This window comes from Oncorhynchus gorbuscha, linkage group LG01, assembly GCF_021184085.1.
Source record: "Oncorhynchus gorbuscha isolate QuinsamMale2020 ecotype Even-year linkage group LG01, OgorEven_v1.0, whole genome shotgun sequence".
Taxonomy (NCBI): Eukaryota; Metazoa; Chordata; class Actinopteri; order Salmoniformes; family Salmonidae; genus Oncorhynchus; species Oncorhynchus gorbuscha.
The window spans coordinates 99,660,833-99,687,947 of NC_060173.1; the positions used below are offsets into that span (position 1 = coordinate 99,660,833).

Here is a 27,115-nt window from a genome sequence, read left to right on the forward strand (position 1 = left end):
TAGTCATCTTTTGAGATGAAGTAAAACTCAACTGGCTTCCCTTGCTGCCATTATAGCACAACACAGCGCCTAAATGCACATTCTCAGACAACCTATTGTAACATTGATGCATTGATCTTGTAACATTTGTGGAATGCTAATATCTCTGCCTTTTACCCCGCTAAGGATTGGAAACTATTGCCCTGTCCGCCAGTATTTGTCTCTGGCATGTTGATTGGAGATGTTGGGTGACATGATTTCCCCACGGAACAGAACAGCAGAACATAGCAGCTTTAGTGGACAAGGAAAGCTATAACACCCTGCCAGCTAAAAGCCCTGTGTGATACTATGCTAGGATTTTGAGAGCCTGTGCATACAACACCTTATAAGGGGCAGTACCGACGGTCAGTACCGAGTTTGAGAAACCATGGTCTACAGGACCAGTGGAGTCAGTGGACACCAATGATTAAACATACTGGCGTCCACCCCACTGTGTACACATGTAGGTTTTTACCCTAGCACTGCACAGCTGATTCAACTAACCAAGCTTTATTTGCTCGGGCAAAAAAATAAATATGCACAAAGGGAGGGGGCCAGGACTGATTTTGAGAAACCCTGCCTTAAGAGAGGCTCCAGCTATCCAATCAGGCCTAATATCCAAACATGGATATTGTCTGCAAGGACTATAAGTTCTCTAGCAAATCTATCACTGTAGCGGTCTGTGGCCACAAGGACTAGGCTCTGTAATGCCTCATGATCAGCTATCGAAACAGCTCTATATTTTCAGCTACATTGGTTCTTCCAATGTAGCTTTGTTGTCAAGGACTATAAACTCTGTAGCAATGCTAGCAATGTAGTTCTACCAATGTAGACTAGGCTCTGTACTACTTCAGCTATATAAACAGGCATATATCCACTTTCATGAACCTGCCATTGTAGCTTTTCCTACTAGATAGCTAGCCTATCACAACAATTTACATTGATATCATAGTCATTTAGCAGAGCAACTTACAGAGCAACTTGTGACAGAGCAACTTGTGACTTGCTCAAGGGCACATCTGCAGTTTTCACCTAGGCAACTCTAGGTTTTGAAGTGCTTCAGCTGGAACTCACTTGGCAAGTAATATTTTTGATTAAGGAAGAGAACTGGAGATAAACACACCGTCCAGGAAACATCTCTGTTTGACGAAAATAAAAATAAATAACACAATGCTTCTCCAAAAACTCCCTGACTTTTTATTCCTTTTCATTCCACTTTTCATTCTATTATCATGGTAGTGGTGAGCCAATGAACACGTTTCTAGTCCTCCTGTCAGTGTTTCTAGACCAGGGTTCTAGGCCAGGCTTTCCCAGGGTCTCCACCCCCTGATTATTTGAATCAGCTGTGCAGTGCTGGGGTAAAAACGAAAACCTGCACCCCTTGGGGTCCCCACGACCGAGTTTGGGTAAGGCTGTTCTAGCTCTTCTCTCTTCTACCCTGCTGCTTGTCTTCATTATTAATAAAGTGCTCCATCTGTGGATTGTCCTTCATTATGCAAACACACTGAGAAATTACAAACAGAAACCACAATGCAGAGAAAATGAACAGTGAAATGGAGTAGGCTATCTGCTTTTTCTCTAGCTGCAATGCGATAGATAAAAGATCATTAAAATGAACCGATGGAGAATCGGATGTGCTTCTGGCTGGGGAAACAATGAAGAGAGAGGTTTGGCTGTGCCAGAATGGTTAATAAGTCCTATCAAATTGCCCAAAAATCTAAAAGGCCAAAATCAAAATATTTCTTTCTAGATGACAGTATTCCCCCTCTACTCGCAGCAAAACAAGAATCATCTCAGTATTCTGAGACACATGGATCTGGCCTCCCACAGATATGGTGTCTGTCTACCTGTACCATCTCAACATTATTGTCAAACATGAATAGAAAAGTGTTCAATGTCCTCGATCGCTGTAGCTCCTGTGTTTCCTTAATGAAAATGTAATTGTGGAGGAAGGACATCTCTCCAAATGTTTTGGCACAGTTTTATTCCTCAGTTCAAACTGTTGGAGAGGGGATGCACTATACTTTACGTAGTAGGGGAGGGGAATTTGGTGGTGGAGCAAATGCCTTGGTTTTATGGACCAGTTTGGTGTTCAGACAGTCTTGTTTTAGTTGTAATATAGTAATAAATACAGCATTTCAACTGTCCTTATCTGATGTTCTGTTAATCCACAGAACATGTCTGGTAATGATGACAGTCTACTTGGTGAGTAATAGGTTTGAATCCAGTGTATTTCCATGCTTTCTTCACTCCTCACTACCCATGGCCAACCCAAGACCAGATCAGGTTCTCAGGCTCTCTCTCCTATTCAGTTTGACAAGCACTCACAATGCCGGGTAGTGTCCTGCAGGGTAGTGTCCACCACATTGGGGCTTAGTTATGCTCCTTAACGCCCAGGACCAGACCAAGTTTTCAGGCCTCTCCCATCCCAGAAAAACTGGTGTCTGTTGCTTGCCACACATCCAGTCCCCTTGAATCCTTCATTTCTCCACACATGTGAATCATGTTCATTATGGGACACCGTAACAAACCGCTTCACAACGTCCAGGTAATCACTCACTATTTCAGTCTGTCTTCTGTTTTCAGTCTGTCTTCTGTTTGGTACCAAATTAACACAACCCTGCCATCTCTGTCTGTCTGTCTGTCTGTCTGTCTGTCTGTCTGTCTGTCTGTCTGTCTGTCTGTCTGTCTGTCTGTCTGTCTGTCTGTCTGTCTGTCTGTCTGTCTGTCTGTCTGTCTGTCTGTCTGTCTGTCTGTCTGTCTGTCTGTCTGTCTGTCTGTCTGTCTGTCTGGCTGTCTGTCTGTCTGGCTGGCTGGCTGGCTGGCTGGCTGGCTGGCTGGCTGGCTGTGTCTAGTTCAGAGTACAGTCCCCATCTTATCAGTCCTCTCCTGAGGTTTTTGTTTACCAGCTCTGATAGGGAAGCAAACAGACAGACTCTGCCAGGGTTTGTCTGTAAAAAAACAGATATTGCAACATATAGCAGATTCCTATTTATATTCTATGACTGCATCGATTCGGGGGTTTGTCATTTGTCTGCCTCAGAAGTCATGTGGGTTAGAAGGAACACCATGGCTGGGTGGTGGCGATCCTCTCCTTACAGATAAGCCTATTCCCTCTTAAATCCTGTGGCACTTTCTTCTTGCTGTATTTCACTATGTTCAGCATAGGCCCTTCAAGCTTCGCATACATATGACATTGTGGCATTTACTTGCTGAATGGCTTTGTCCTCTCATCCCGCTGCCCTGCCTTTGCTTCTGTTATCTCCACTGCTTTAGAATCCAAGGGCAATGGAGGTCCTGGTCCAAAAACGTAATGCACACGGCGCTAATGTTATCTCTTTCTCTGTGTGTATGTGTATATGTGTGTATTTGTGTATTTTTGTGTGCATGCATGTCTATATCGTACGCATATAGAATTAGAACAGGGTTATTGATGTTTCAAGGTTGGGGCGCACGTCTTCCTTCTTCGCGAAATACAACATGTTATAGCTGATATGAGCGGAGCTGTATAATAAATGTACGAATTCTACTGCATATTCAGAGGGGTTCGAACCATGTCAACATCAAAGACGCCGCACAGAGCCAGCCAGCCCGCCAGTCAGCTGACAGGAATGCATCCTCCACATTATGTGACAGATGTATGGCGTGGCTGGGGCTTGAGAGACAGTCACGGAACAGCAGTGTATACACAGATGTATGCGTGTTCTCTTATATGAACCTGATATACTGCACACCAACGGCTATCTATGACATTACTGTATGTGTGGATGGTGGATTGCTACAATATGCATTTAACCCAGTTGGAAAAATGTGCTGCTCCAAGACTTTCAGTGTAGTGTATTGATTGTGAATCACTGCATGGTTCTTACACAAATCGTATTAGTAATAAAATAATATATTAGAGATCATGAGCAAACAATATACTGTAAGTGTAAGTGCTTCAAGTTCCTTGTTCCTTGGCCTGTCCTGTCTGTTCACATCTACAGAGACCGACACTGTTTGTCATTACATGTAACTTTTCACTTAGCCTTCTGTTGTTGTTGTAATCAACACTGAAGGGGCGGGGCTGAGGGTGAGTAATGGGTGAGGTATAGGAGGAGTTAAGAATGGGGCTGAGAGTGACCGGGGAGGCTGTCAATTATCAAACCAGTCCTGGGTTATTGGGTGGGGGGAGGCTCTCAGTAGTTTATATTAAATGTATTGACGTGTTCAAAAAGTTGGACACATTCCGAAATGGACCTGGGCTTTCCCACCCGGACCTAATATGCATAAATATATATTTTTCAATATAGAGACCCATTCCAAATGGACCTGAGGACAACTAGGTTCCAGACCTGGTCTGATCCAATCCGGGTGAGGGAAGCAGCAGAAAAGTACATTTTTAAGCTACTTTATTAACGGAGCTGATAAAGCGCAAGGGAGAGAAGATAGAGAGAGGTGATGCTCTAGCAGGGGCCGTGCTGTATGTGTAGGCTACTGTGAATGTGAGCAAGTGACACAGGGAGCACGGAGGGAGAGACGAAAGATGGCAACCAACCAAGCCAACTCTCGCTATCGTAGACTAATAGCTGCCAAAGCTAGGTTATTTATCATTGAATATGATTACGTAGTACCTGTCTTGAGTGCATCCAACCAAGAGCAGCTACTTAAGCTAGCTAGTTAGCTAGGCTAATTGAGGCTGCATGCACTTTCTCGTCTTACACAGTTACAAACAACTCCTTTTAGAATATAAAGTAGCAGCCTACCTATTGTCTCTTGGTCGTTGTAGCCTATCCTTCTCCTTGAAATTTTAATTCTGTAATTTTAATTCCATCTTCCATTGATTAGCTATCTCCTAACTTTTGCCCCACACGGAGACTCTATGACTGTAGCCTACTGCCTCTTTGATGACCTATGATTGGCCAACAACAACAACAAGCTACACGCACCACTCTCGTGAAAAGCAAGAGTAGCAGCATAAATTACGCAATTTCTCTCTCTCCCTCTCTTCTGCAGCAGTCGCGTTTGGATCTTTACAGGTTCTTCCGGACAAGTTAGTTACAATTACACATACCCGAGACTCGTGACAATCATATCAAATCTGACTCAGACCCGTGACATTATTTAGAATTCTGGATCCGACCCCTCTCGGGTCTCGGATCGGGTCTCGGGTATTCGGTTACAGGTGAATCTGTGAAAACTTTCAGTGTATATTACTGTAACATTACTGTAGTACTTCTGTGTAATGTTACTGTAATCCAGTGTAGAGGACATAGACAGACAGAGAGGAGAACATCAGTCCTGGGTTCGTAGAAGGTGGGAGGCTCTCAGCACTATGTCTTATAATATAATATTACTGTAATGTTACTGTAATCCAGTGTCAGTTCAGATGTGTCAGTCCAGTGCTGGTGAAGGGAACCAGGATTGATACGTAAATATTGTGTGGCTGAGTGAGAGAGGGACTTCCCATCCTCCCCTCCTCCTCCCCTTGTCTTCCACCTTTCCTGGCCCAGACCCTCTTTCCTCCTCATCCTCCTCCCCGTTACACCACAGTGTTCCTCTGTCTGTAGGGTGGGGGCGGCAGCACGGTCCCAGGTTTCAGGGCGAACTCTGTCAGGTACTCCTGGTTCTCGGCCACGGCGGGCCGGATGCGGCCGTTCTGCCGGTAGAAGAAGCGTGTGCTGCAGTCCTGCAAGTACTCAGGGTTGTGCAGGGTGGCCTTGGGAGGGAGGCTATGCTGCCAGTACTCTGGATTGTCAAAAGTCTTGTTCTTGTCTTGTCTATTCTTCTTGTCCAACATGATGGTGCCTGTGAGGCCGGGGTGAAGGGTATACCCGGGGTGGGCTAGGTGGGAGGGGTGGGCTGGGTGGGTGCCGGCTGTACCGAGGCCTGGAGGAACAGAGTATCCTGGTTGTGCAGAGACTCCATGGGCGTGGGCTGCCTGGACGCTGTGACCAGTGTTTCCTGCCTGGGCGGTGCCTGATTGACCAGCGGTGAGGCCAGTGGCGCCTGGTTGGCTTACCAGGGTGGCGAGGGCAGGGTTGTGTCCCCCAGTGAACCCATTCTTCTTCAGGGTGTAGTCACTGTAGTCTCCAACTCCGGGGTTGTGGAAGGTGTTGAGGTAGAGGGGCTCGTTGACGTATTCGTCCTCCACTCTGGGGCCAGAGCCTGCCTGTTGGGGGCCGCTGGGTGCCACCTGTCAAGTCAAGTCAAAGTTTAGTCAAAGTGCTTTCAAATAGCTAGATGGTCCATGTTATTACTATCGTATGACAATTCCATGTGTTTGGGTAGTAGATGTCATGAACAAATGACTTTTGACTCCTCAGGACTAACAGGAGTCAAAACACACTTTACCAGATAAAAAAAAAGAGTAGAAAAAAAGGGGAAAATGTGGATAACAGTAAAAATTAAAGGGTGTATAAATACAGGAGTGAGCAGTCCATAAGAAATAGTCCTAATACTAATTAAAAAGTTGACCTGATAGGGGTTACAGCTGTCCAGGGTTAGGGCAGCTCCATTCCTCAGACGAGTCACGAATGGGTTCTCCTCCACAGGGTTGAGATAGTCTGTTAGAGAGGGGGAGAGAGAGAGATATATATAGAGAGAGGTTAGAGGCATTCAAAGGATGAACAGAAGGCTTGCAGTATTTTGATCTTACGGATCTCTTCACTAGCATCTGACATGCCTCTATGTGTGTGTGATGGTGTGTAAGCCTTGGTCTCTACAGCTCTCTGTCTGAATCAAAGGGTGAGAAAGAGAAGGAGATGATGAAACTTGGAATCTGATATCACCAGGTACACTACAGAACAGTACACCCCTCTGGTAACAGACAAGGCTCATTGGAAAGGATCAGAACAGTTCACCTATTTGACAATTTCTGAACTTTTGTATTTTGTCTAACTGGATCAGTTATTGCAAAGCTTCAGAACTAAAAGCACCAAAATGTACAAATCGAAGTCTTTGGCTGTGGATAAAAAAATGTTTCAGGGAAAGACATCATAAACAGTTAAGAAGTGCTTCCTGTCGTACATGGCATCACGTGAGAAAAGGAAAACAATGAATAGTGACACCATGTTGTACCTGAGGTGGCCTTCTCCCTCATGGCGGTCAGGTATCCATCCTGGTCGGTGTCTCCTCTAGCTCCTCTCTCCCCCAGCATGATGGTTGGGTCTGCACTGTAGCGCTGTCCACTGCTGCTCTCCACTGCACCTGAGGCTAAATAATTATAATAATACCATTTATTTGTATAGGGTTTTTCATTACATAGGAATTTCAATGCTGTACGCAGGCAAATAAAACACAAACAAACAAACAAATATTAAAAATCAACTAAATATATTAAGCATCAAGGAAGCTAAAATAACAGCGGTAAAAGAGGTGTCACCTGGTGCTCCGTCTGAACCAGGAGGTCCCGCTGGCCGGGGAGTTGCCTGCTTCCTCAGTGTGCCGTTACAGCGCTGGTCCTCGAAGCGTTGGTGCTCCGGGCCGCTACCGCCCTGCCCCCCTGCAGACTGGTCCCCTGGGGACAGGGACAGCACCCGCGGGATGGTCCCCAACATGTCCTCCATATCGAAACTAGGGTCTTGGTACACAAACTGGTTCTGTAGGGAAACAAGGAGAGGTTTAATGTACTGTGCACATTGATGGGCTGTGGGTTCTGCAGGGGCATAAGAAGACACAGGGTTCTAATACATACTCCTGAGTGTTGGTACTTGTGTTCAAAAGTATTGGTTCAAGGGAGAGTCAGTCTCCTTCATCTCCCTTCTCCCCATGCTCCAACACTCTCCCCCCTCATCCCTCCTTCATCCTCCTCCGTCATCCTCCCCTGTCCTCTCCCCTACTGTGGTTCAGTGGTCTCTACCCGTCCCCGTCACCTCCTACCCCTCCTGATCTCTCAGTCTCAGCGGTGGTCTGCAGGTGTGTAGTCAGCACTCACCGAGGAGACTCTCTCACGCTGTGTACCCTCCACCTTATAGCTACACACTCAGAATCACTCCTCCTCTGTCAACTCCTCTCATCCTCCTCTCTTCCTTCTCCTAGACTCCAGAGCTCACACTGTGAACCCTCTACCCTGTAAATATTTCTCCTCTGTCACTCCTCTTCTGTCAACTCCTCCCATCGCCTCCTCTGTTGTTCCTCCTCTCGTCCTCCTCATCACCCATAACAACACACTAAATACTGTGGCTATTGGTTTTACGTAGCCCTCCAAGATTCTGTCTGTGTATGTACTGTATGTTGTGGTAATATACACTGCAGTTACATCCTGAGAAGTGGAATCCAATTTCAGTGCAACAGATGAGTCCAACCAACATGGGAAATCAACCAGTCAACACAATGTATTCGAAACAGACATCAGAAGAAAACACTTTAAGGCAGAATTTAAGGGGAGTTTATCATGAAGAGAACACAGGTTGAATGATGGAGTAGCTCAGTGTGATCTTTGTCTTCGGTTGTATACGACTGTGATTAAATATCAAAGGACACTGAGCTTCTATGTAAAGAAGTTAGGGAAGAGAAATAAAATCATTTTTATAGAATATAATAGAATGTATACTGAGAAGGGCATTCTGTACACAGGTCCTTAACCTGTTGGATGAAGAGGAGAGGAGAGAAGAGAAGAGAAGAGAAGAGAAGAGAAGAGAGGAGAGGAGGAGAGGAGAGGAGAGGAGAGGAGGAGAGGAGAGGAGGAGGAGAGGAGAGGAGAGGAGAGGAGAAGAGAAGAGAGGAGAGGAGAGGAGAGGAGAAGAGAAGAGAAGAGAAGAGAAGAGAAGAGAAGAGAAGAGAGGAGAGAAGAGAAGAGAAGAGAAGAGAGGAGAAGAGAGGAGAAGAGAGGAGAGGAGAGGAGAAGAGAGGAGAGGAGAGGAGAGAAGAGAAGAGAAGAGAAGAGAGGAGAGGAGAGGAGAGGAGAAGAGAGGAGAGGAGAGGAGAGGAGAGGAGAAGAGAGAGAAGAGAAGAGAAGAGAAGAGAAGAGAAGAGAGGAGAGGAGAGGAGAGGAGAAGAGAGGAGAGAAGAGGGGAGAAGAGAGAGAAGAGAAGAGAGGAGAGGAGAGGAGAGGAGAGGAGAGGAGAGGAGAGGAGAGGAGAGGAGAGGAGAGGAGAGGAGGAGAGGAGAGGAGAGGAGAGGAGAGGAAATAGAAATAGAAGAAAAGAGAAGAGAAGAGGGGAGAGGAGAGAAGAGTGGAGCCTTACCCTGTTGGAATCAACGTGTGTCCTGGGTGTGTATGCCAGTGGTGGGATATTAAAGGCGTGAGGGACCAGGTACTTCTCAGCATCCATCAGATCCTCCAGCTCCTCCTCATCCAGCAGGCTCTGGAAGAATGTACTGTCGTTGGGGCTGGGCAGCTTCATACGGTCATCGCCCTGGAAGGGGAGGGGGGGGGAGAGGCATACAAATGACTGTACAGTCATGATATCCACACATCAGAGTGTCATTCACGCTACTCCCCAGGATAAGCAGGGGTATAGGAGGGGAAGGTAAGTCACCTGGATGACCAGGTAACGCTGGGGGTCCCGGGCCATCCTACAGAACTCTGCAGCCAGCTCCTTGAACTTGGGCCTGCTGTCTGCGTCTATCATCCAACCTGGAGGGGACAACAAAGAACTTTAGAGATAGAGAACACGGACAAGGTATACTGTAGGAGGATTCCTCAAGAGAGAGACACAAAAATACACATACACACCATGCATACTGACACCACACACACACACACCACCACATACACTGCTGCTACAGTTTCCATTTCTATTTTTATTTTATATATTTATCTTTAACTATGCATTGTGGAAATGGACATGTAAGTAAACATTTCACTGTTAGTCTACACCTGTTGTTTACATAGCATGTGTCAAATAAAATAACATTTGATTTGATTTTGACCGATTTTATGAAGGCTGTTGGTCAGTCAGAAACACCCTGGCCCCAATGTGTGAGAGGAGGGCCACAGCCAGATGAGAGAGAGGGGCCACCTCCAGAGGAGATAGAGGGGCCACAGCCAGAGGAGAGAGAGGAGCCACAGCCAGAGGAGATAGAGGGGCCACAGCCAGAGGAGATAGAGGGGCCACAGCCAGAGGAGAGAGAGGGGCCACCTCCAGAGGAGATAGAGGGGCCACAGCCAGAGGAGAGAGAGGAGCCACAGCCAGAGGAGATAGAGGGGCCACAGCCAGAGGAGAGAGAGGGGCCACAGCCAGAGGAGAGAGAGGGGCCACCTCCAGAGGAGATAGAGGGGCCACAGCCAGAGGAGAGAGAGGAGCCACAGCCAGAGGAGAGAGAGGAGCCACAGCCAGAGGAGATAGAGGGGCCACCTCCAGAGGAGATAGAGGGCCCACAGCCAGAGGAGAGAGAGGGGCCACCTCCAGAGGAGAGAGAGGGGCCACCTCCAGAGTAGATAGAGGGGCCACAGCCAGAGGAGAGAGAGGAACCACAGCCAGAGGAGAGAGAGGAGCCACAGCCAGAGGAGAGAGAGGGGCCACCTCCAGAGGAGAGAGAGGGGCCACCTCCAGAGGAGATAGAGGGACCACAGCTAGAGGAGAGAGAGGAGCCACAGCCAGAGGAGATAGAGGGGCCACAGCCAGAGGAGAGAGAGGAGCCACAGCCAGATGAGATAGAGGGGCCACAGCCAGAGGAGATAGAGGGGCCACAGCCAGAGGAGAGAGAGGGGCCACCTCCAGAGGAGATAGAGGAGCCACAGCCAGAGGAGAGAGAGGAGCCACAGCCAGAGGAGATAGAGGGGCCACAGCCAGAGGAGAGAGAGGGGCCACAGCCAGAGGAGAGAGAGGGGCCACCTCCAGAGGAGATAGAGGGGCCACAGCCAGAGGAGAGAGAGGAGCCACAGCCAGAGGAGAGAGAGGAGCCACAGCCAGAGGAGATAGAGGGGCCACCTCCAGAGGAGATAGAGGGCCCACAGCCAGAGGAGAGAGAGGGGCCACCTCCAGAGGAGAGAGAGGGGCCACCTCCAGAGTAGATAGAGGGGCCACAGCCAGAGGAGAGAGAGGAACCACAGCCAGAGGAGAGAGAGGAGCCACAGCCAGAGGAGAGAGAGGGGCCACCTCCAGAGGAGAGAGAGGGGCCACCTCCAGAGGAGATAGAGGGACCACAGCTAGAGGAGAGAGAGGAGCCACAGCCAGAGGAGATAGAGGGGCCACAGCCAGAGGAGAGAGAGGGGCCACCTCCAGAGGAGATAGAGGGGCCACAGCCAGAGGAGAGAGAGGAGCCACAGCCAGAGGAGAGAGAGGAGCCACAGCCAGAGGAGAGAGAGGGGCCACCTCCAGAGGAGATAGAGGGGCCACAGCCAGAGGAGAGAGAGGAGCCACAGCCAGAGGAGAGAGAGGAGCCACAGCCAGAGGAGATAGAGGGGCCACCTCCAGAGGAGATAGAGGGCCCACAGCCAGAGGAGAGAGAGGGGCCACCTCCAGAGGAGAGAGAGGGGCCACCTCCAGAGGAGATAGAGGGGCCACAGCCAGAGGAGAGAGAGGAGCCACAGCCAGAGGAGAGAGAGGAGCCACAGCCAGAGGAGAGAGAGGGGCCACCTCCAGAGGAGAGAGAGGGGCCACCTCCAGAGGAGATAGAGGGGCCACAGCTAGAGGAGAGAGAGGAGCCACAGCCAGAGGAGATAGAGGGGCCACAGCCAGAGGAGAGAGAGGGGCCACCTCCAGAGGAGATAGAGGGGCCACAGCCAGAGGAGAGAGAGGAGCCACAGCCAGAGGAGAGAGAGGAGCCACAGCCAGAGGAGAGAGAGGGGCCACCTCCAGAGGAGATAGAGGGGCCACAGCCAGAGGAGAGAGAGGAGCCACAGCCAGAGGAGATAGAGGAGCCACAGCCAGAGGAGATACAGGGGCCACAGCCAGAGGAGAGAGAGGGGCCACCTCCAGAGGAGAGAGAGGGGCCACCTCCAGAGGAGATAGAGGGGCCACAGCCAGAGGAGAGAGAGGAGCCACAGCCAGAGGAGAGAGAGGAGCCACAGCCAGAGGAGATAGAGGGGCCACAGCCAGAGGAGAGAGAGGGGCCACCTCCAGAGGAGATAGAGGGGCCACAGCCAGAGGAGAGAGAGGAGCCACAGCCAGAGGAGAGAGAGGAGCCACAGCCAGAGGAGAGAGAGGAGCCACAGCCAGCACAGTACAGCCAGGCAACACAAGGGTAGTGCTGGAATGGTGTCTCTGCCTGGACAGGGTGGCATTGTACCATCTGTGATCCTACACTATATGGCTGGGGTCAAAGCAGCGTTGTGTGTGTGTGTGTGTGTGTGAGAGAGTGAGGCAGAAGAGAGAGACAGAGCGAGACAGATCGAGAGCGAGAGCGAGAGAGCGAGAGCGAGAGAGAGAGAGAGAGAGAGAGAGAGAGAGAGAGAGAGAGAGAGAGAGAGAGAGAGAGGTTATACAGGGTAGCTTACATTTGACCATGACCATGTATACATCTATGGTGCAGATGGGAGGTTGGGGAAGACGCTCTCCCTTCTCCAACAGGTCTGGGATGTCCCGGGTCGGAATGCCATCATAGGGCTTCCCCCCGAACATCATCAGTTCCCAAATTGTCACCCCTGAGAAGTGGTGTAAGGTTAAATGTTTTTTTGCCAAACATAATAGATATATTGGAAATCTTATGATTTCACCTGGGATCTTACTTAACTGTTAAAACACATTGATTGATTGGTTGATTAAATTGATGATATTGCCCAGCCTTACCATAGCTCCACACGTCACTCTGGTGGGTAAACTTCCTGTAGTGAATACACTCCAAGGCCATCCACTTGATTGGCATCTGGAGGTAAAGAGAAACATTTATTTTATTGTATTTCATGAGTAATGGCTAATTTATACCCAACGTACTGCAAGTACGCAACGCAAGAAGGCAAGTAGCTACACATAAATGGCTTTCACTTAACAGGCATCTACAAGTAAAGAGAAGAATAACTTAAATTTTTTAGCCAACGTTGGAGAACATGAACTGAATAAAAAAAACAAAGGGCTGGTTTTAAGTCTAGTTTTGGAGTAAAAAGCTATTGTTCTGGAGATTTTCAATTGAGCGTGCTTTTAAGTCCAGGACAATACTACGGATGTATTGTTCAGACCAAGATTAGTCTGAAAAGGGAGTAAAGTTGCTATCTGTTTACTGAACCATTTGTGGTCAACTTAACCTTCACTAAAGCTGTTTGTATGTCATATAGGCCTGTGTGCTAATATGCTGCAAATACTATGCCAACAAGGCAGTTATAGTGGATGTTTACTTGATAATTTAAATATGAATGAAACCCCACTGAGCTAAAATAACTCAAACGAAAAGACAAAAAGACCATTTTATTTCAGCAAAGCCACAGTATCGAGCTTCTGTTGTGCGAAATCCTTCTAAAACCATCACAAATCTTTGTCAATATGAAAACCCTTTGCCATTTTTGCAGGGTCATTTAAGCATGTTTCAATTGACCCAGGATTTTTCGAAAAAAGCAATGTTGCAAATTTTGTGGGACTGATGTGTAACGGAAACAGCAGATACATTTTCTAAAGATCCACAACATTTGTATCCACTCGACAAGGGATTTTTCTTCTGTCTAATTTTCATAATTGAGACAAATGTTGATGAAAACTGTGTTTTTTGAAAATAAATTATGATTCCTGAATCATTTTAAAGGTACACGGGGAACGTGATGTCATCACGTAACTATAAAGCTCCACTCCACATTTCATTTTAAAGGCCTACTGCTTTCTAAATATATTCTTCAATTTTATAACAATCATGTTTATTTGCCCGGATTGTTCTGACTTTGCCTGAATTGCTCCGCCTTGTTTTCTGGTTGGCTGGCAGGTTTCACCATCCAATCATTTCAGATCTGCAAGTATCACCCCTGTCTGCACATAGGCAACACACTGGCACATAATTAGAATAAAGCAAATATGAGTAAATTGTTATTGCATATAAACGCATCCTAGCAGGCAGTTGTCGCATCTATTTTCAATGCAAACTTTCTAAATGTCGACAATTAATGGAAACATAGCTCGTGTGATGTTAGAGACCAGAGTAATGTCCCAGATGGCACCCTATTCCATATTTAGTACACTACTTTTGACTAGAGCCCTATAACCCCATTAGTTCCTTGTAAAAAGTATTGCACTACAAAGTGAATTGGGTGGATTTGGGAGGCAGAGACAACCCAGTTTAGATGTCTACCCACATTTGTATATCCCATTAGTTATAGTCATATGCTCAGTTATTTTTAAATACCCTTTAAAACCTCTTAAGGATTTTACCCTGAAGCGTGGATATGCATTTTCTTGATACCATTTGAAAGGAAACAATTTAAAGAATGTGGAAATGTGAAATTAATGTAGGAGAATATAAAACATTAGATCTGGTAAAAGATCATTTGTTCCATCATCTTTGAAATGCAAGAGAAAGGCCATACTTTCAGATAGGAGTCTAGGTGTAATATAGATTTTGGCTAACAGATGGCAGCAGTGTGTGTGCAAGGTTTCAGACTGATCCAGCAAAGAATTATATTACTGCACTTATATTATATTACTGTATCAAATCTGCAAGGAGTTTGCCCAAATGTGCCGAATTGGTCAATTGATACATTTTCAAGTACATAACTATAGCGAACATTGAAAAATGCTATGGTAATAAATAATGTAAGTTTACACACTCCCAGGAATGTCATACATGATGGATCATTAGCTTATTCACTAACTTTCCATCTAGATGGCCGGGCGGGGTGGGTGTGGAGTCAGAGACAGCAGTGGGGTCAAACTGTAGACCCCAGTTCCTACATTTGAACATAAAAATTGATTTGATCAAACAAAACTATGCTACATTTGATCACTAGGACCCTCAGGATGACAAATCGGAGCATTATTACTGAATGTAAGTACATGAATTACCTTCAGAGTTGAATGTATCAAACCATTTGCTTTGATAAAGGTGTGTTGTTGTTGTGCACTCTCACTCAATGTAATAGCTACTGTTAATTGGTCACTGCAGTTAGATTAACAAGAATTTAAGCTTCCTGTATAAGACATGTCTATGTCCCGGAAAGTTGGCTGTTGTATACAACGTCATTCTAGTCACATTAGCACACGTTAGCAACAACCGTCCCGGTTTAGGGCCACCCATCCCTTAGAGGTTAACAGTATCATGATCATACAATAGAACAAGCTCCAGGGCTTTTTAAAGAGGAGGAGAGGAGAGGAGATAAATTAACCCAGGCAGGAAAAGCACTTTCTCCCCCTGGTCTAAGAGCTGCCCCCCCCACAGAGATCTCACAACACAGTGGGATGGGAATCACATCGCAGGAGGCTGGCTGCAGCTTAAACAGCTGAACTGATTCACTGGGTTATCTTGAGAGTGCCCAAAATGGCACCCTTTCCCTATAAATAGCATTACTTTTGACCAGGGCCCATAGGGATCTGGTCAAAATAAGTGCACTTTACAGGGTTCCATTAGAGAAGCAACCTATTGATTACTTTAAGAGGAGGATGTGTGTGCTATTCACTCAGTACACTAAGGTGAGGGGAATACAAGCATCTAAAAGAATAGAAGTGACAGAGAACAGACAGAGAGGAGAAAGTAGTAGTGAGTATGAAACAGAGATAAAGCATAAGGTCGTGTTTTTGGAGCATACATTCTCTTTTCCTGGCCATGCTTACCTTGCCCCCGTCAGCATTGTACTCCTTCTCATTGATGTCCAGCAGCCGAGCCAGACCAAAGTCAGTGATCTTGATGTGGTTGGGGGACTTGACCAGCACATTACGGGCTGCTAGGTCTCTGTGCACCAGTCTCCTCTCCTCCAGGTACATCATACCCTGCAAAACACACATACACTGTTACTGAACAGTGAGGAAACATTGTCGTCATTATCAGAAAAATTATAATCATCATCATCATCATCATTATTATGACTATCACCATCATTATCAGTTACAACATCACATTTCCTTTGGGTACAAAACTATCATGAATATTATCAGATACGCAAAACTTTAATTGATAATCAAATCATAATTGATTTGACTCTTCAGAAGGAGAATCCATTTCATAATTTTGGCAAAGTTTCATACTTTTTTTGAGAACAATTAAATAAGAAGTGTCACACACAATTTAATTAATAGATTGTTTGCAGCGATAACACCCGACTGAGAGTCTTTTTTTCTCTGAGAATATCGCATTCCAAAATCATGGGCATTGACATGGAGTTGGTCCTCCCTTTGCTGCTATAACTGCCTCCACTTTTCTGGGAAGACTTTCCACTAATTGTTGGAACACTGCTGCTGGGACTTGCTTCCATTCAGCCACAAGAGCATTAGTGAGGTTGGGTACCAATGTTGGGCGATTAGGCCTGGCTCCAATTCATCCCAAAGGTGATTGAAGGGGTTAAGGTCAGGGCTCCGTGTAGGCCAGTCATGTTCTTCCATACCGATCTCGAAAAAAACATTTCTGTATGGACTGTTGCATGGGGGTATTGTCATGCTGAAACAGGAAAGGGCCTTTTCCAAATTGTTACCACAAAGTTGGATGCACAGCATCGTCTAGAATGTCATTGTATGCTGTAACGATAAGATTTCCCTTCACTGGAATTAAGGGGCCTAGCACAAACCATGACAAACAGCCACAGACCATTATTCCTCCTCCACTATACATTGGGGCAGGAAGCGTTCTCCTGGCATCTGCCAAACTCAGAACTTACTGCCAGATGAAGCGGAATTCATCATGCCATAGAACGCGTTTCCACTGCTCCACTCCAGCCGACGCTTGGCATTGTGCATGATGATCTTAGGCTTGTGTGCGGCTGCTCAGCCAAGGAAGCCCATTTCATGAAGCTCCTGATGAACAGTTATTGTGCTGATGTTGCTTCCAGAGGCAGTTTGGAACTTGGTAGTGAGTGTTTCAACCGAGGACAGATGATTTTTACGCACATACGCACTTGGCACTACGCACTCGACTGTTTCGGTCTGTGAGTTGTGTGGTCTAACACTTCGTAGCTGAGCCATTGCTACTCCTAGATGTTTCCACTTCACAGCAATAGCACAATAACAGCACTTACAGTTGATTTAAGCAGCTCTAGCAGGGCAGAAATTAGTCAGAAATTAGTCGAACTGACTTGTTGGAAAGGTAGCATCCTATGACGTTGCCACATTGAAAGTCACTGAGCTCTTCAGTAAGGTCATTCTACTGACAATGTTTGTCTTTGAAGATTGACATTTTATACACCTGTCAGCAATGGGTGTGGCTGAAATAACATTTGAAGGAGTGTCCACATACTTTTGTATATTTAGTGTATCTGCGTGATAAAAATCCATAAATGTACACTTTGAGGAGGAGAGAACAATAAAAGGGGTAATTGATTCAAGTGTGTATGGAGGGAGTGTGCAGCAGAGACCCTATGCATGTCAACGCTGCTATTGTTGTATAGCAGGGTTTCTTCTGTCTCCCTTTGACACTTGAGGTCAGGAGTCCCTGCACCAAGAAAAACATGTAGATAAAGCTATACATCTGAGCTGTTTACCCAAAACAGTCTTGCAGACTGAAGTTCAATGTAGAGATAAAAAAATATTCATGTTCATCCTTAGTCTTCATATTCATTTAATATAATTCAGCCAGCCCCGATGTTTCAGCTCCTATCACCATCCCTCCAACACAGCAACACTGTCCCCTCGAGTCCTGGGAGGAGATGTAAATGTGAGTGTGAACTGATCTGAAAACTGAGGAGCACAGTGTCTGGAAGAACTAAAGAACAACAAAGAGAAAAATCAAGAACTTCAGCAGCCCACACACGCACTGAGAGGGTCCTGAGTTTGATAGCAGAGCAAAATGCACACACCGGCCCTGCCACATAGCAATGAAAGGATATTCAATCCCAAAGCCACAGCAGGGGCTGGACTAATATCGCCAGTGCTATAGAACTATAGTCCTCATTGTACATCGCTACAAGATTACCCCAGCCTCTGAAGAATAAGAAAAACAAATTCACCTATTTAAGTTGGTCTCAGAGTAAGAGAAGGCACTTTGGGGCGAAGTAACAAGAGAACAGAGAACAGGCCTTATTTGAAACCATAACAAATTGGATTTAGTTGAATGGGAGGGGGGTTGAGGGGGAGAAAGGGGGGGTTGGAGGAGGAGGAGGAGGAGGGGGGAGGTGGTATAAGAGGCGAGATTACAATGGTAAGGCTATAATTACTCTGGCTCATTTGGGCCATCTCGGGAGAAAGAAGAAAACACCATGACAGAACTGCCCATCTCCCCCCACACCCATTTCTTTTAAACTTTCGCTCTTTCTCTTTTCTCTCTTTCTCCCTCTCTATCTTTCTCTCTTTATCTCTCCCTATCTCTCACTCTCTCCCCATCCCTCTCTCTCGCTCTAAGCGGGGGTGGAGGGGGGTATTGAAGAGGAGTTTGAGACAGGCCTTCCATACCAACAGGCAGAGAAAATGCAGACAAAATAGAGAGAAAGCATTGTGCAAAGAGATAAAGAGAGAAAGAGAGGGAGATATAGATAGAGGCGAAGGAAGAGGAGTGTGGAAAAAGAGAAAGAGAGAGTGAAAAATAAAGAAAAAAGAGAGAGAGAGGGGGAGATAGAGGAGAAGGAAGAGTGGTGTGGAGGAAGAGCAGTGTGGAAAGAGAGAAAGAGAGAGTGAAAAATAAAGAAAAAAGAGAGAGAGAGGGAGATAGAGGAGAAGGAAGAGCAGCATGGAAAGAAAGAGATTGGGTCAATGCTTGTGTTGATGTTCTCCATTACATATGCCGAATTGAAATGATGTGATAGCCCTCGTATAGGAGATGTGTCTGCTATGATACAATATATCACGTTCACACAGACACACAAGTGATCACACACACACACAGACATCCACGATAATCCCTGCCATATCCTAATGTTCTTTGAACCCTGTCACCCATCCATCTGAAACGAAAGCAGGCTGTCAGAGTGGGAGTCTCTCCTCTGCTCCTCTGTGCTGTCGATCCACTACAGACCCTCTCTCTCTCCTTCACTCTCCATCTCTTTCTCTCTCCAGCTCTCTCCTTCTCTTTCCACCCCCTCTCTCCCTTTATCTCTCTCTCTTCGTGTCTCCCCCTTTAACACAGCTCAGATTCAGTGTGATGAATGGCTCAGCATTAATTATCCATTAAAAGTCAATTACCTGTAGATATGGAAGGCTAAACACAGAGGTGGGAAAGGGAATGGCTCTGTTCTGACGCAGGCAGACGACTATCAGAAATATGGACACTGCTTGGCTCTCTGTGTGTTCTTTGGAGGAGGGAAGGAGGAAGGTAGGAAGTTAGGAAGGGAGGAATAGAGAAATGGAGAAAGAGTGAAGAGGATTTGGGGTATAGGAGAGGTTGTGAGTGTGGTGTGGTGGAGGGGTAGGTGTGTGAGTGCTTCGTGAAGTGTATTGTGTGTGTGTGACTGACTAACTGTATGTGTGTGTGTGTGTGTGTGTGTGTGTGTGTGTGTGTGTGTGTGTGTGTGTGTGTGTGTGTGTGTGTGTGTGTGTGTGTGTGTGTGTGTGTGTGTGTGTGTGTGTGTGTGTGTGTGTGTGTGTGTGTGTGTGTGTGTGTGTGTGTGTGTGTGTGTGTGTGTGTGTGTGTGTGTGTGTGTGCGTGCATACATGAGTGCGTGCATGTGAGAGTGTTTGTGAGACTGTGAGAGTGTGTGTTTCACTGACTAACTGTGTGTGTGTGTGTGTGTGTGTGTGTGTGTGTGTGTGTGTGTGTGTGTGTGTGTGTGTGTGTGTGTGTGTGTGTGTGTGTGTGTGTGTGTGTGTGTGTGTGTGTGTGTGTGTGTGTGTGTGTGTGTGTGTGTGTGTGTGTGTGTGTGTTCAGTGGCAGCCAGCTGGTGTGCGTGATGCTGACGGGTCCTGACAGAGTCTTATTTGAACATACATCTCTTGCTCTCTGTAATCTCCTACATTTTCAAGACAATTAAGCAGTGGATGGAAAGTGGATGGCTTGCCAATTCTTTAATGTTAATTACCTATCACAAATGAGAGTGTGTGTGTGGGGGGGGCAAGGAACAGGAAATGAAATGGGACAACAGTGTGTGTGTATGAGTGAGGGGAGTGTGTGTGTGTATGAGTGAGGGGAGTGTGTGTGTGTGATAGCAGAGTGAGGGGAGTGTGTGTGTGTATGAGTGAGGGGAGTGTGTGTGTGATAGCAGAGTGAGGGGAGTGTGTGTGTGATAGCAGAGTGTGGGGAGTGTGTGTGTGATAGCAGAGTGAGGGGAGTGTGTGTGTGTATGAGTGAGGGGAGTGTGTGTGTGATAGCAGAGTGAGGGGAGTGTGTGTGTGATAGCAGAGTGTGGGGAGTGTGTGTGTGATAGCAGAGTGAGGGGAGTGTGTGTGTGTATGAGTGAGGGGAGTGTGTGTGTGATAGCAGAGTGTGGGGAGTGTGTGTGTGATAGCAGAGTGTGGGGAGTGTGTGTGTGATAGCAGAGTGAGGGGAGTGTGTGTGTGTATGAGTGAGGGGAGTGTGTGTGTGATAGCAGAGTGCGGGAAGTGTGTGTGTGATAGCAGAGTGAGGGGAGTGTGTGTGTGATAGCAGAGTGAGGGGAGTGTGTGTGATAGCAGAGTGAGGGGAGTGTCTGTGTGATAGCAGAGTGAGGGGAGTGTGTGTGTGATAGCAGAGTGAGGGGAGTGTGTGTGTGATAGCAGAGTGAGGGGAGTGTGTGTGATAGCAGAGTGAGGGGAGTGTGTGTGTGATAGCAGAGTGAGGGGAGTGTGTGTGTGATAGCAGAGTGAGGGGAGTGTGTGTGTGATAGCAGAGTGTGGGGAGTGTGTGTGTGATAGCAGAGTGAGGGGAGTGTGTGTGTGTGGGGGGCAAGGAACAGGAAATGAAATGGCACAACAGTGTGTGTGTGTATGAGTGAGGGGAGTGTGTGTGTGATAGCAGAGTGAGGGGAGTGTGTGTGTGATAGCAGAGTGCAGGGAGTGTGTGTGTGATAGCAGAGTGCGGGAAGTGTGTGTGTGATAGCAGAGTGAGGGGAGTGTGTGTGTGATAGCAGAGTGAGGGGAGTGTGTGTGTGATAGCAGAGTGAGGGGAGTGTGTGTGTGAGAGCAGAGTGAGGGGAGTGTGTGTGTGATAGCAGAGTGCGGGAAGTGTGTGTGTGATAGCAGAGTGAGGGGAGTGTGTGTGTTAGCAGAGTGAGGGGAGTGTGTGTGTGATAGCAGAGTGAGGGGAGTGTGTGTGTGATAGCAGAGTGAGGGGAGTGTGTGTGTGATAGCAGAGTGAGGGGAGTGTGTGTGTGATAGCAGAGTGAGGGGAGTGTGTGTGATAGCAGAGTGAGGGGAGTGTGTGTGTGATAGCAGAGTGAGGGGAGTGTCTGTGTGATAGCAGAGTGAGGGGAGTGTGTGTGTGATAGCAGAGTGAGGGGAGTGTGTGTGTGATAGCAGAGTGAGGGGAGTGTCTGTGTGATAGCAGAGTGAGGGGAGTGTGTGTGTGTATGAGTGAGGGGAGTGTGTGTGTGATAGCAGAGTGAGGGGAGTGTGTGTGTGATAGCAGAGTGAGGGGAGTGTGTGTGTGATAGCAGAGTGAGGGGAGTGTGTGTGTGATAGCAGAGTGAGGGGAGTGTGTGTGTGATAGCAGAGTGAGGGGAGTGTGTGTGTGATAGCAGAGTGAGGGGAGTGTGTGTGTGATAGCAGAGTGAGGGGAGTGTGTGTGTGATAGCAGAGTGAGGGGAGTGTGTGTGTGATAGCAGAGTGAGGGGAGTGTGTGTGTGATAGCAGAGTGAGGGGAGTGTGTGTGTGATAGCAGAGTGAGGGGAGTGTGTGTGTGATAGCAGAGTGTGGGGAGTGTGTGTGTGATAGCAGAGTGAGGGGAGTGTGTGTGTGTGGGGGGCAAGGAACAGGAAATGAAATGGCACAACAGTGTGTGTGTGTATGAGTGAGGGGAGTGTGTGTGTGATAGCAGAGTGAGGGGAGTGTGTGTGTGATAGCAGAGTGCAGGGAGTGTGTGTGTGATAGCAGAGTGCGGGAAGTGTGTGTGTGATAGCAGAGTGAGGGGAGTGTGTGTGTGATAGCAGAGTGAGGGGAGTGTGTGTGTGATAGCAGAGTGAGGGGAGTGTGTGTGTGATAGCAGAGTGAGGGGAGTGTGTGTGTGATAGCAGAGTGCGGGAAGTGTGTGTGTGTGATAGCAGAGTGAGGGGAGTGTGTGTGATAGCAGAGTGAGGGGAGTGTGTGTGTGATAGCAGAGTGAGGGGAGTGTGTGTGTGATAGCAGAGTGAGGGGAGTGTGTGTGTGATAGCAGAGTGAGGGGAGTGTGTGTGTGATAGCAGAGTGCGGGGAGTGTGTGTGTGATAGCAGAGTGAGGGGAGTGTGTGTGTGATAGCAGAGTGAGGGGAGTGTGTGTGTGATAGCAGAGTGAGGGGAGTGTGTGTGTGATAGCAGAGTGAGGGGAGTGTGTGTGTGATAGCAGAGTGCGGGAAGTGTGTGTGTGATAGCAGAGTGAGGGGAGTGTGTGTGTGATAGCAGAGTGAGGGGAGTGTGTGTGTGATAGCAGAGTGAGGGGAGTGTGTGTGTGATAGCAGAGTGAGGGGAGTGTGTGTGTGTGATAGCAGAGTGAGGGGAGTGTGTGTGTGATAGCAGAGTGAGGGGAGTGTGTGTGTGATAGCAGAGTGAGGGGAGTGGTTGTGTGATAGCAGAGTGAGGGGAGTGTGTGTGCGATAGCAGAGTGCGGGAAGTGTGTGTGTGATAGCAGAGTGAGGGGAGTGTGTGTGTGATAGCAGAGTGAGGGGAGTGTGTGTGTGTATGAGTGAGGGGAGTGTGTGTGTGATAGCAGAGTGAGGGGAGTGTGTGTGTGATAGCAGAGTGAGGGGAGTGTGTGTGTGATAGCAGAGTGAGGGGAGTGTGTGTGTGTGTATGAGTGAGGGGAGTGTGTGTGTGATAGCAGAGTGAGGGGAGTGTGTGTGTGATAGCAGAGTGAGGGGAGTGTGTGTGTGATAGCAGAGTGAGGGGAGTGTGTGTGTGATAGCAGAGTGAGGGGAGTGGTTGTGTGATAGCAGAGTGAGGGGAGTGTGTGTGTGATAGCAGAGTGAGGGGAGTGTGTGTGTGATAGCAGAGTGAGGGGAGTGTGTGTGTGATAGCAGAGTGAGGGGAGTGGTTGTGTGATAGCAGAGTGAGGGGAGTGTGTGTGTGATAGCAGAGTGAGGGGAGTGTGTGTGTGATAGCAGAGTGAGGGGAGTGTGTGTGTGATAGCAGAGTGAGGGGAGTGTGTGTGTGATAGCAGAGTGTGGGGAGTGTGTGTGTGATAGCAGTGTGAGGGGAGTGTGTGTGTGATAGCAGAGTGAGGGGAGTGGTTGTGTGATAGCAGAGTGAGGGGAGTGTGTGTGTGATAGCAGAGTGTGGGGATTGTGTGTGTGATAGCAGAGTGAGGGGAGTGTGTGTGTGATAGCAGAGTGCGGGGAGTGTGTGTGTGATAGCAGAGTGAGGGGAGTGTGTGTGTGATAGCAGAGTGAGGGGAGTGTGTGTGTGATAGCAGAGTGAGGGGAGAAAGGCAGAAGGGGAAGGGAAGCAGGTTCTAATGCTTTCAGCTAAACCACAGCAGAAGATAAACACATACAGTGGACAGGCAGAGGAGACAGGACACAGTGGTGGAGGGTGCATGCATGGTTCAGTGTGTATGCGTGTGTGGTGTGTGAGACATGCATGCGTGTGTGTGTTATGCACAGGACGTGGTGGTAGTCTAGTTTCTTAGGATGTGCTGGTAGTATCTCTCTGGGGCCATCTGTTACCAGCCCACAGAGATAAGTCACTCAGAAACTACTCAGACCTCACCTATGATTATTTTAGCAATAAGGCACAAGGGGTGTTTTATACAGCCAATATACCACGGTTAAAGGGTTTTCTTACGTACAACGGAGTGCCTGGATATATACCACAACCCCCGAGGTGCCTTACTGCTATTATAAACTGGTTACCAATGTAATTAGAGCAGTAAAAAGAAAGGTTTTGTCATACCCATGGTATATGGTCTGATATACCATGGCTGTCAGCCAATCAGCATTCAGGGCTCGAACCACCCAGTTTATAATTATGTTTATATCACAGACACAGACAAAAGCTGAATCAACGAGGCTGCTTTCAAGTGCATTCTGTCAAGAGTCATTTAGCAGAGGTAGGGGAATACAATGAGGGAGGAGAGGAGAACAGAGGAGAGGAGAACAGAGGAGAGGAGAACAGAGGAGAGGAGAACAGAGGAGAGGAGAACAGATGAGAGGAGAACAGAGGAGAGGAGAATAGAGGAGAGGAGAACAGAGGAGAGGAGAACAGAGGATAGGAGAACAGAGGATAGGAGAACAGAGGATAGGAGAACAGAGGAGAGGAGAACAGTGGAGAGGAGAACAGAGGAGAGGAGAACAGGGAAGAGGACAAAAGAGGAGAGCAGAAAAGAGGAGAGGAGAACAGAGGAGAGGAGAACAGGGAAGAGGAGAACAGAGGAGAGCAGAAAAGAGGAGAGGAGACCAGAGGAGAGGAGAACAGGCAAGAGGAGAACAGAGGAGAGCAGAAAAGAGGAGAGGAGAACAGGCAAGAGGAGAACAGAGGAGAGGAGAACAGAGGAGAGCAGAAAAGAGGAGAGGAGAACAGAGGAGAGGAGAACAGAGGAGAGGAGAACAGAGGAGATGAGAACAGAGGAGAGGAGAACAGAGGAGAGGAGAACAGAGGAGAGGAGAACAGAGGAGAGGAGAACAGAGGAGAGGAGAACAGAGGAGAGGAGAACAGAGGAGAGCAGAAAAGAGGAGAGGAGAACAGAGGAGAGGAGAACAGAGGAGAGGAGAACAGAGGAGAGGAGAACAGAGGAGAGGAGAACAGATTAGAGTAGAACAGATAAGAGGAGAACAGTTTTCAACATGCTGCCACTTCCTAGAGTGATTATTTTACTAGAGCCACATACAGAGACACACACAGGCTTACACTAATGCGTGCACACAGACACACAACCACACACATACACATACACAAGACCTCACAACAAAACACTGACAGAACACTATAATCTATAACCAAGTGGCTCAATCTCTCCTCTCTTTGTTGTACGATGCTCTTCATTACGGTACAATTCAATTCTAATGCTATTAACAACCTTCTCTCTCTTCCTCTCTCTTGCTCTCTCTCTCGTTCTCTCACTCTCAATTCGATTCAGTGGACTTTGTTGACATTGCAAGTTAAATTAGTTACATTGTCAAAGTATACTGTACATATAACAAAAACTGGTAGAACCAACAACAATAAGACATCAATAATAATAGTACTAGTGGAAATGGGATTACCATCAACAGCAACAACAATATTAATGAGAATAACAATACCTTTAAGCAATAATGTAGACCAGTCTCAACATGACTGTAAAGTCACATGACATCGTATGAAAGCCAATACAAAACCAAAATTGCACTTTTTACTGGCTGTCCCTCAGGTTCTCGCAGGAGTGCACATGTTGGCTTTTCACCCAATAAATATTTAAAAAAATCTTTGTCTTTTATAGTTTCAAAACTGAAAGATAATTATTATCTGAAAGAAAGATTATCTTAGGTCTGAGTGTTTGTCACAGTGTAATAGGAAATGCAGCACTCCCTCTCTCTCTCCTTCACTTAGACTAACACAGGTATTCTCTCTCTCCTTAGACTAACAAAATACTTCTCTTTCTCTCTCCCCTCCTTCACTTAGACTAACACAATTCTTCTCTTTCTCTCTCCCTCCTTCACTTAGACGAACAAAATACTTGTCTTTCTCTCTCCCCTCCTTCACTTAGACTAACATAATACTTTCTCTCACACTCTCTCTAAATTCAATTAACTTTAAGGGCTTTATTGGCATGGGAAACATATGTTAACATTGCCAAAGCAAGTGTAGAAGATAATGAACAAATAAAAATGAACAGTAAACATTACACTGACAAAAGTTTTTAAAATAATAAAGACGTTTCAAATGCAAATAGTTCAAGTACAAAAGGGGAGATAAATAACCATAAATATAGGTTGTATTTACAATGGTGTTCGTTCTTCAAATTCTTTGTGGGTCACCCTCTGTCTCTCTCTCTCTCTCTCTCTCTCTCTCTCTCTCTCTCTCTCTCTCTCTCTCTCTCTCTCTCTCTCTCTCTCTCTCTCTCTCTCTCTCTCTCTCCCTCTCCCTCTCCCTCTCCCCCTCTCCCTCTCCCTCTCTCTCACTCTATATATATATATATATATATATATATATATATATATATATATATATATATATATATATATATATATATATATATATATATATATATATATATATATATGACTTGTGGAGGCGGGCCACAAGTCACTGATTACACTGATTACAGCCGGCTTGATGATGCTCCTGCTCCACATACTATTTATCCTGTATGTGTCTACTTCAAAGGGATGAGAAATCAATGCAACACATTGGCCATTAATACAATTTATTCTATGGTAATAAAACAGACAGGATCGGTGGCTGTGGATGAATATATTCCCTACATAGTGCAGTACATCAGACCGTGGCTCTGGTCAGGGTCAAAACAGGACGGCATCTGTGTTGTGTGATATAGTGGCTATAAAATCAAATCCTGAAATCAGATCAAAGTTTATTGGTCACGCACACAGTTTAGCAAAATATGTTATAGTGGGTGCAGCAACATGTTTGTGTAACTAGCTCCAAAAAAAGCAGTACAAATGTCAAACAAGTACACGTGTGTGTGCACAGTACAGTTCATCATGTGTGTGTGCGTGTGTGTGTGTGTGTGTGTGTGTGTGTGTGTGTGTGTGTGTGTGTGTGTGTGTGTGTGTGTGTGTGTGTGTGTGTGTGTGTGTGTGTGTGTGTGTGTGTGTGTGTGTGTGTGTGTGTGTGTGTGTGTGTGTGTGTGTGTGTGTGTGTTCAAGTCTATGTGTGTGTTTGTGTACAGGAGCGGGCATGCATGTGTGTGTGTGCTGTAAATATACTATAGTTGATGTGGTAGAAACTGCAGGAAGCATTCATCAGAGAGACTACATGTACATAGGCAAGCCTCTCTCTCACAGCACTAACACGATCTAGGGAACATACAAAGGTCCCAAATGGCACCCTAAACCTTTTATAGTACACTACTTTTGACCAGGGCCCTATATAGAGAATAGGGTGCCATTTGGGACGCAGAGAATTGTTGATATGGGCTCTGC

General features: G+C 46.8%; 1 protein-coding gene across 1 annotated transcript in view; it reads right to left on the reverse strand.

Moving 5' to 3' along the window:
• Positions 1 to 2,801: 2,801 nt before the first annotated feature.
• The window catches only part of LOC124047367 (receptor tyrosine-protein kinase erbB-4-like), a 615,153-nt gene continuing 590,839 nt past the window's right edge, over positions 2,802 to 27,115 (reverse strand). Inside the window, exons 21-29 of the mRNA XM_046367795.1 lie at positions 15,630 to 15,785; positions 12,675 to 12,750; positions 12,383 to 12,529; positions 9,480 to 9,577; positions 9,186 to 9,356; positions 7,382 to 7,598; positions 7,078 to 7,212; positions 6,475 to 6,563; positions 2,802 to 6,193 (exon numbers count right to left, since the gene is read on the reverse strand). Coding sequence (XP_046223751.1) covers positions 5,540 to 6,193; positions 6,475 to 6,563; positions 7,078 to 7,212; positions 7,382 to 7,598; positions 9,186 to 9,356; positions 9,480 to 9,577; positions 12,383 to 12,529; positions 12,675 to 12,750; positions 15,630 to 15,785 — 1,743 coding nt within the window. The 3' untranslated portion in view covers positions 2,802 to 5,539. The remainder of the gene's footprint in view (positions 6,194 to 6,474; positions 6,564 to 7,077; positions 7,213 to 7,381; positions 7,599 to 9,185; positions 9,357 to 9,479; positions 9,578 to 12,382; positions 12,530 to 12,674; positions 12,751 to 15,629; positions 15,786 to 27,115) is intronic.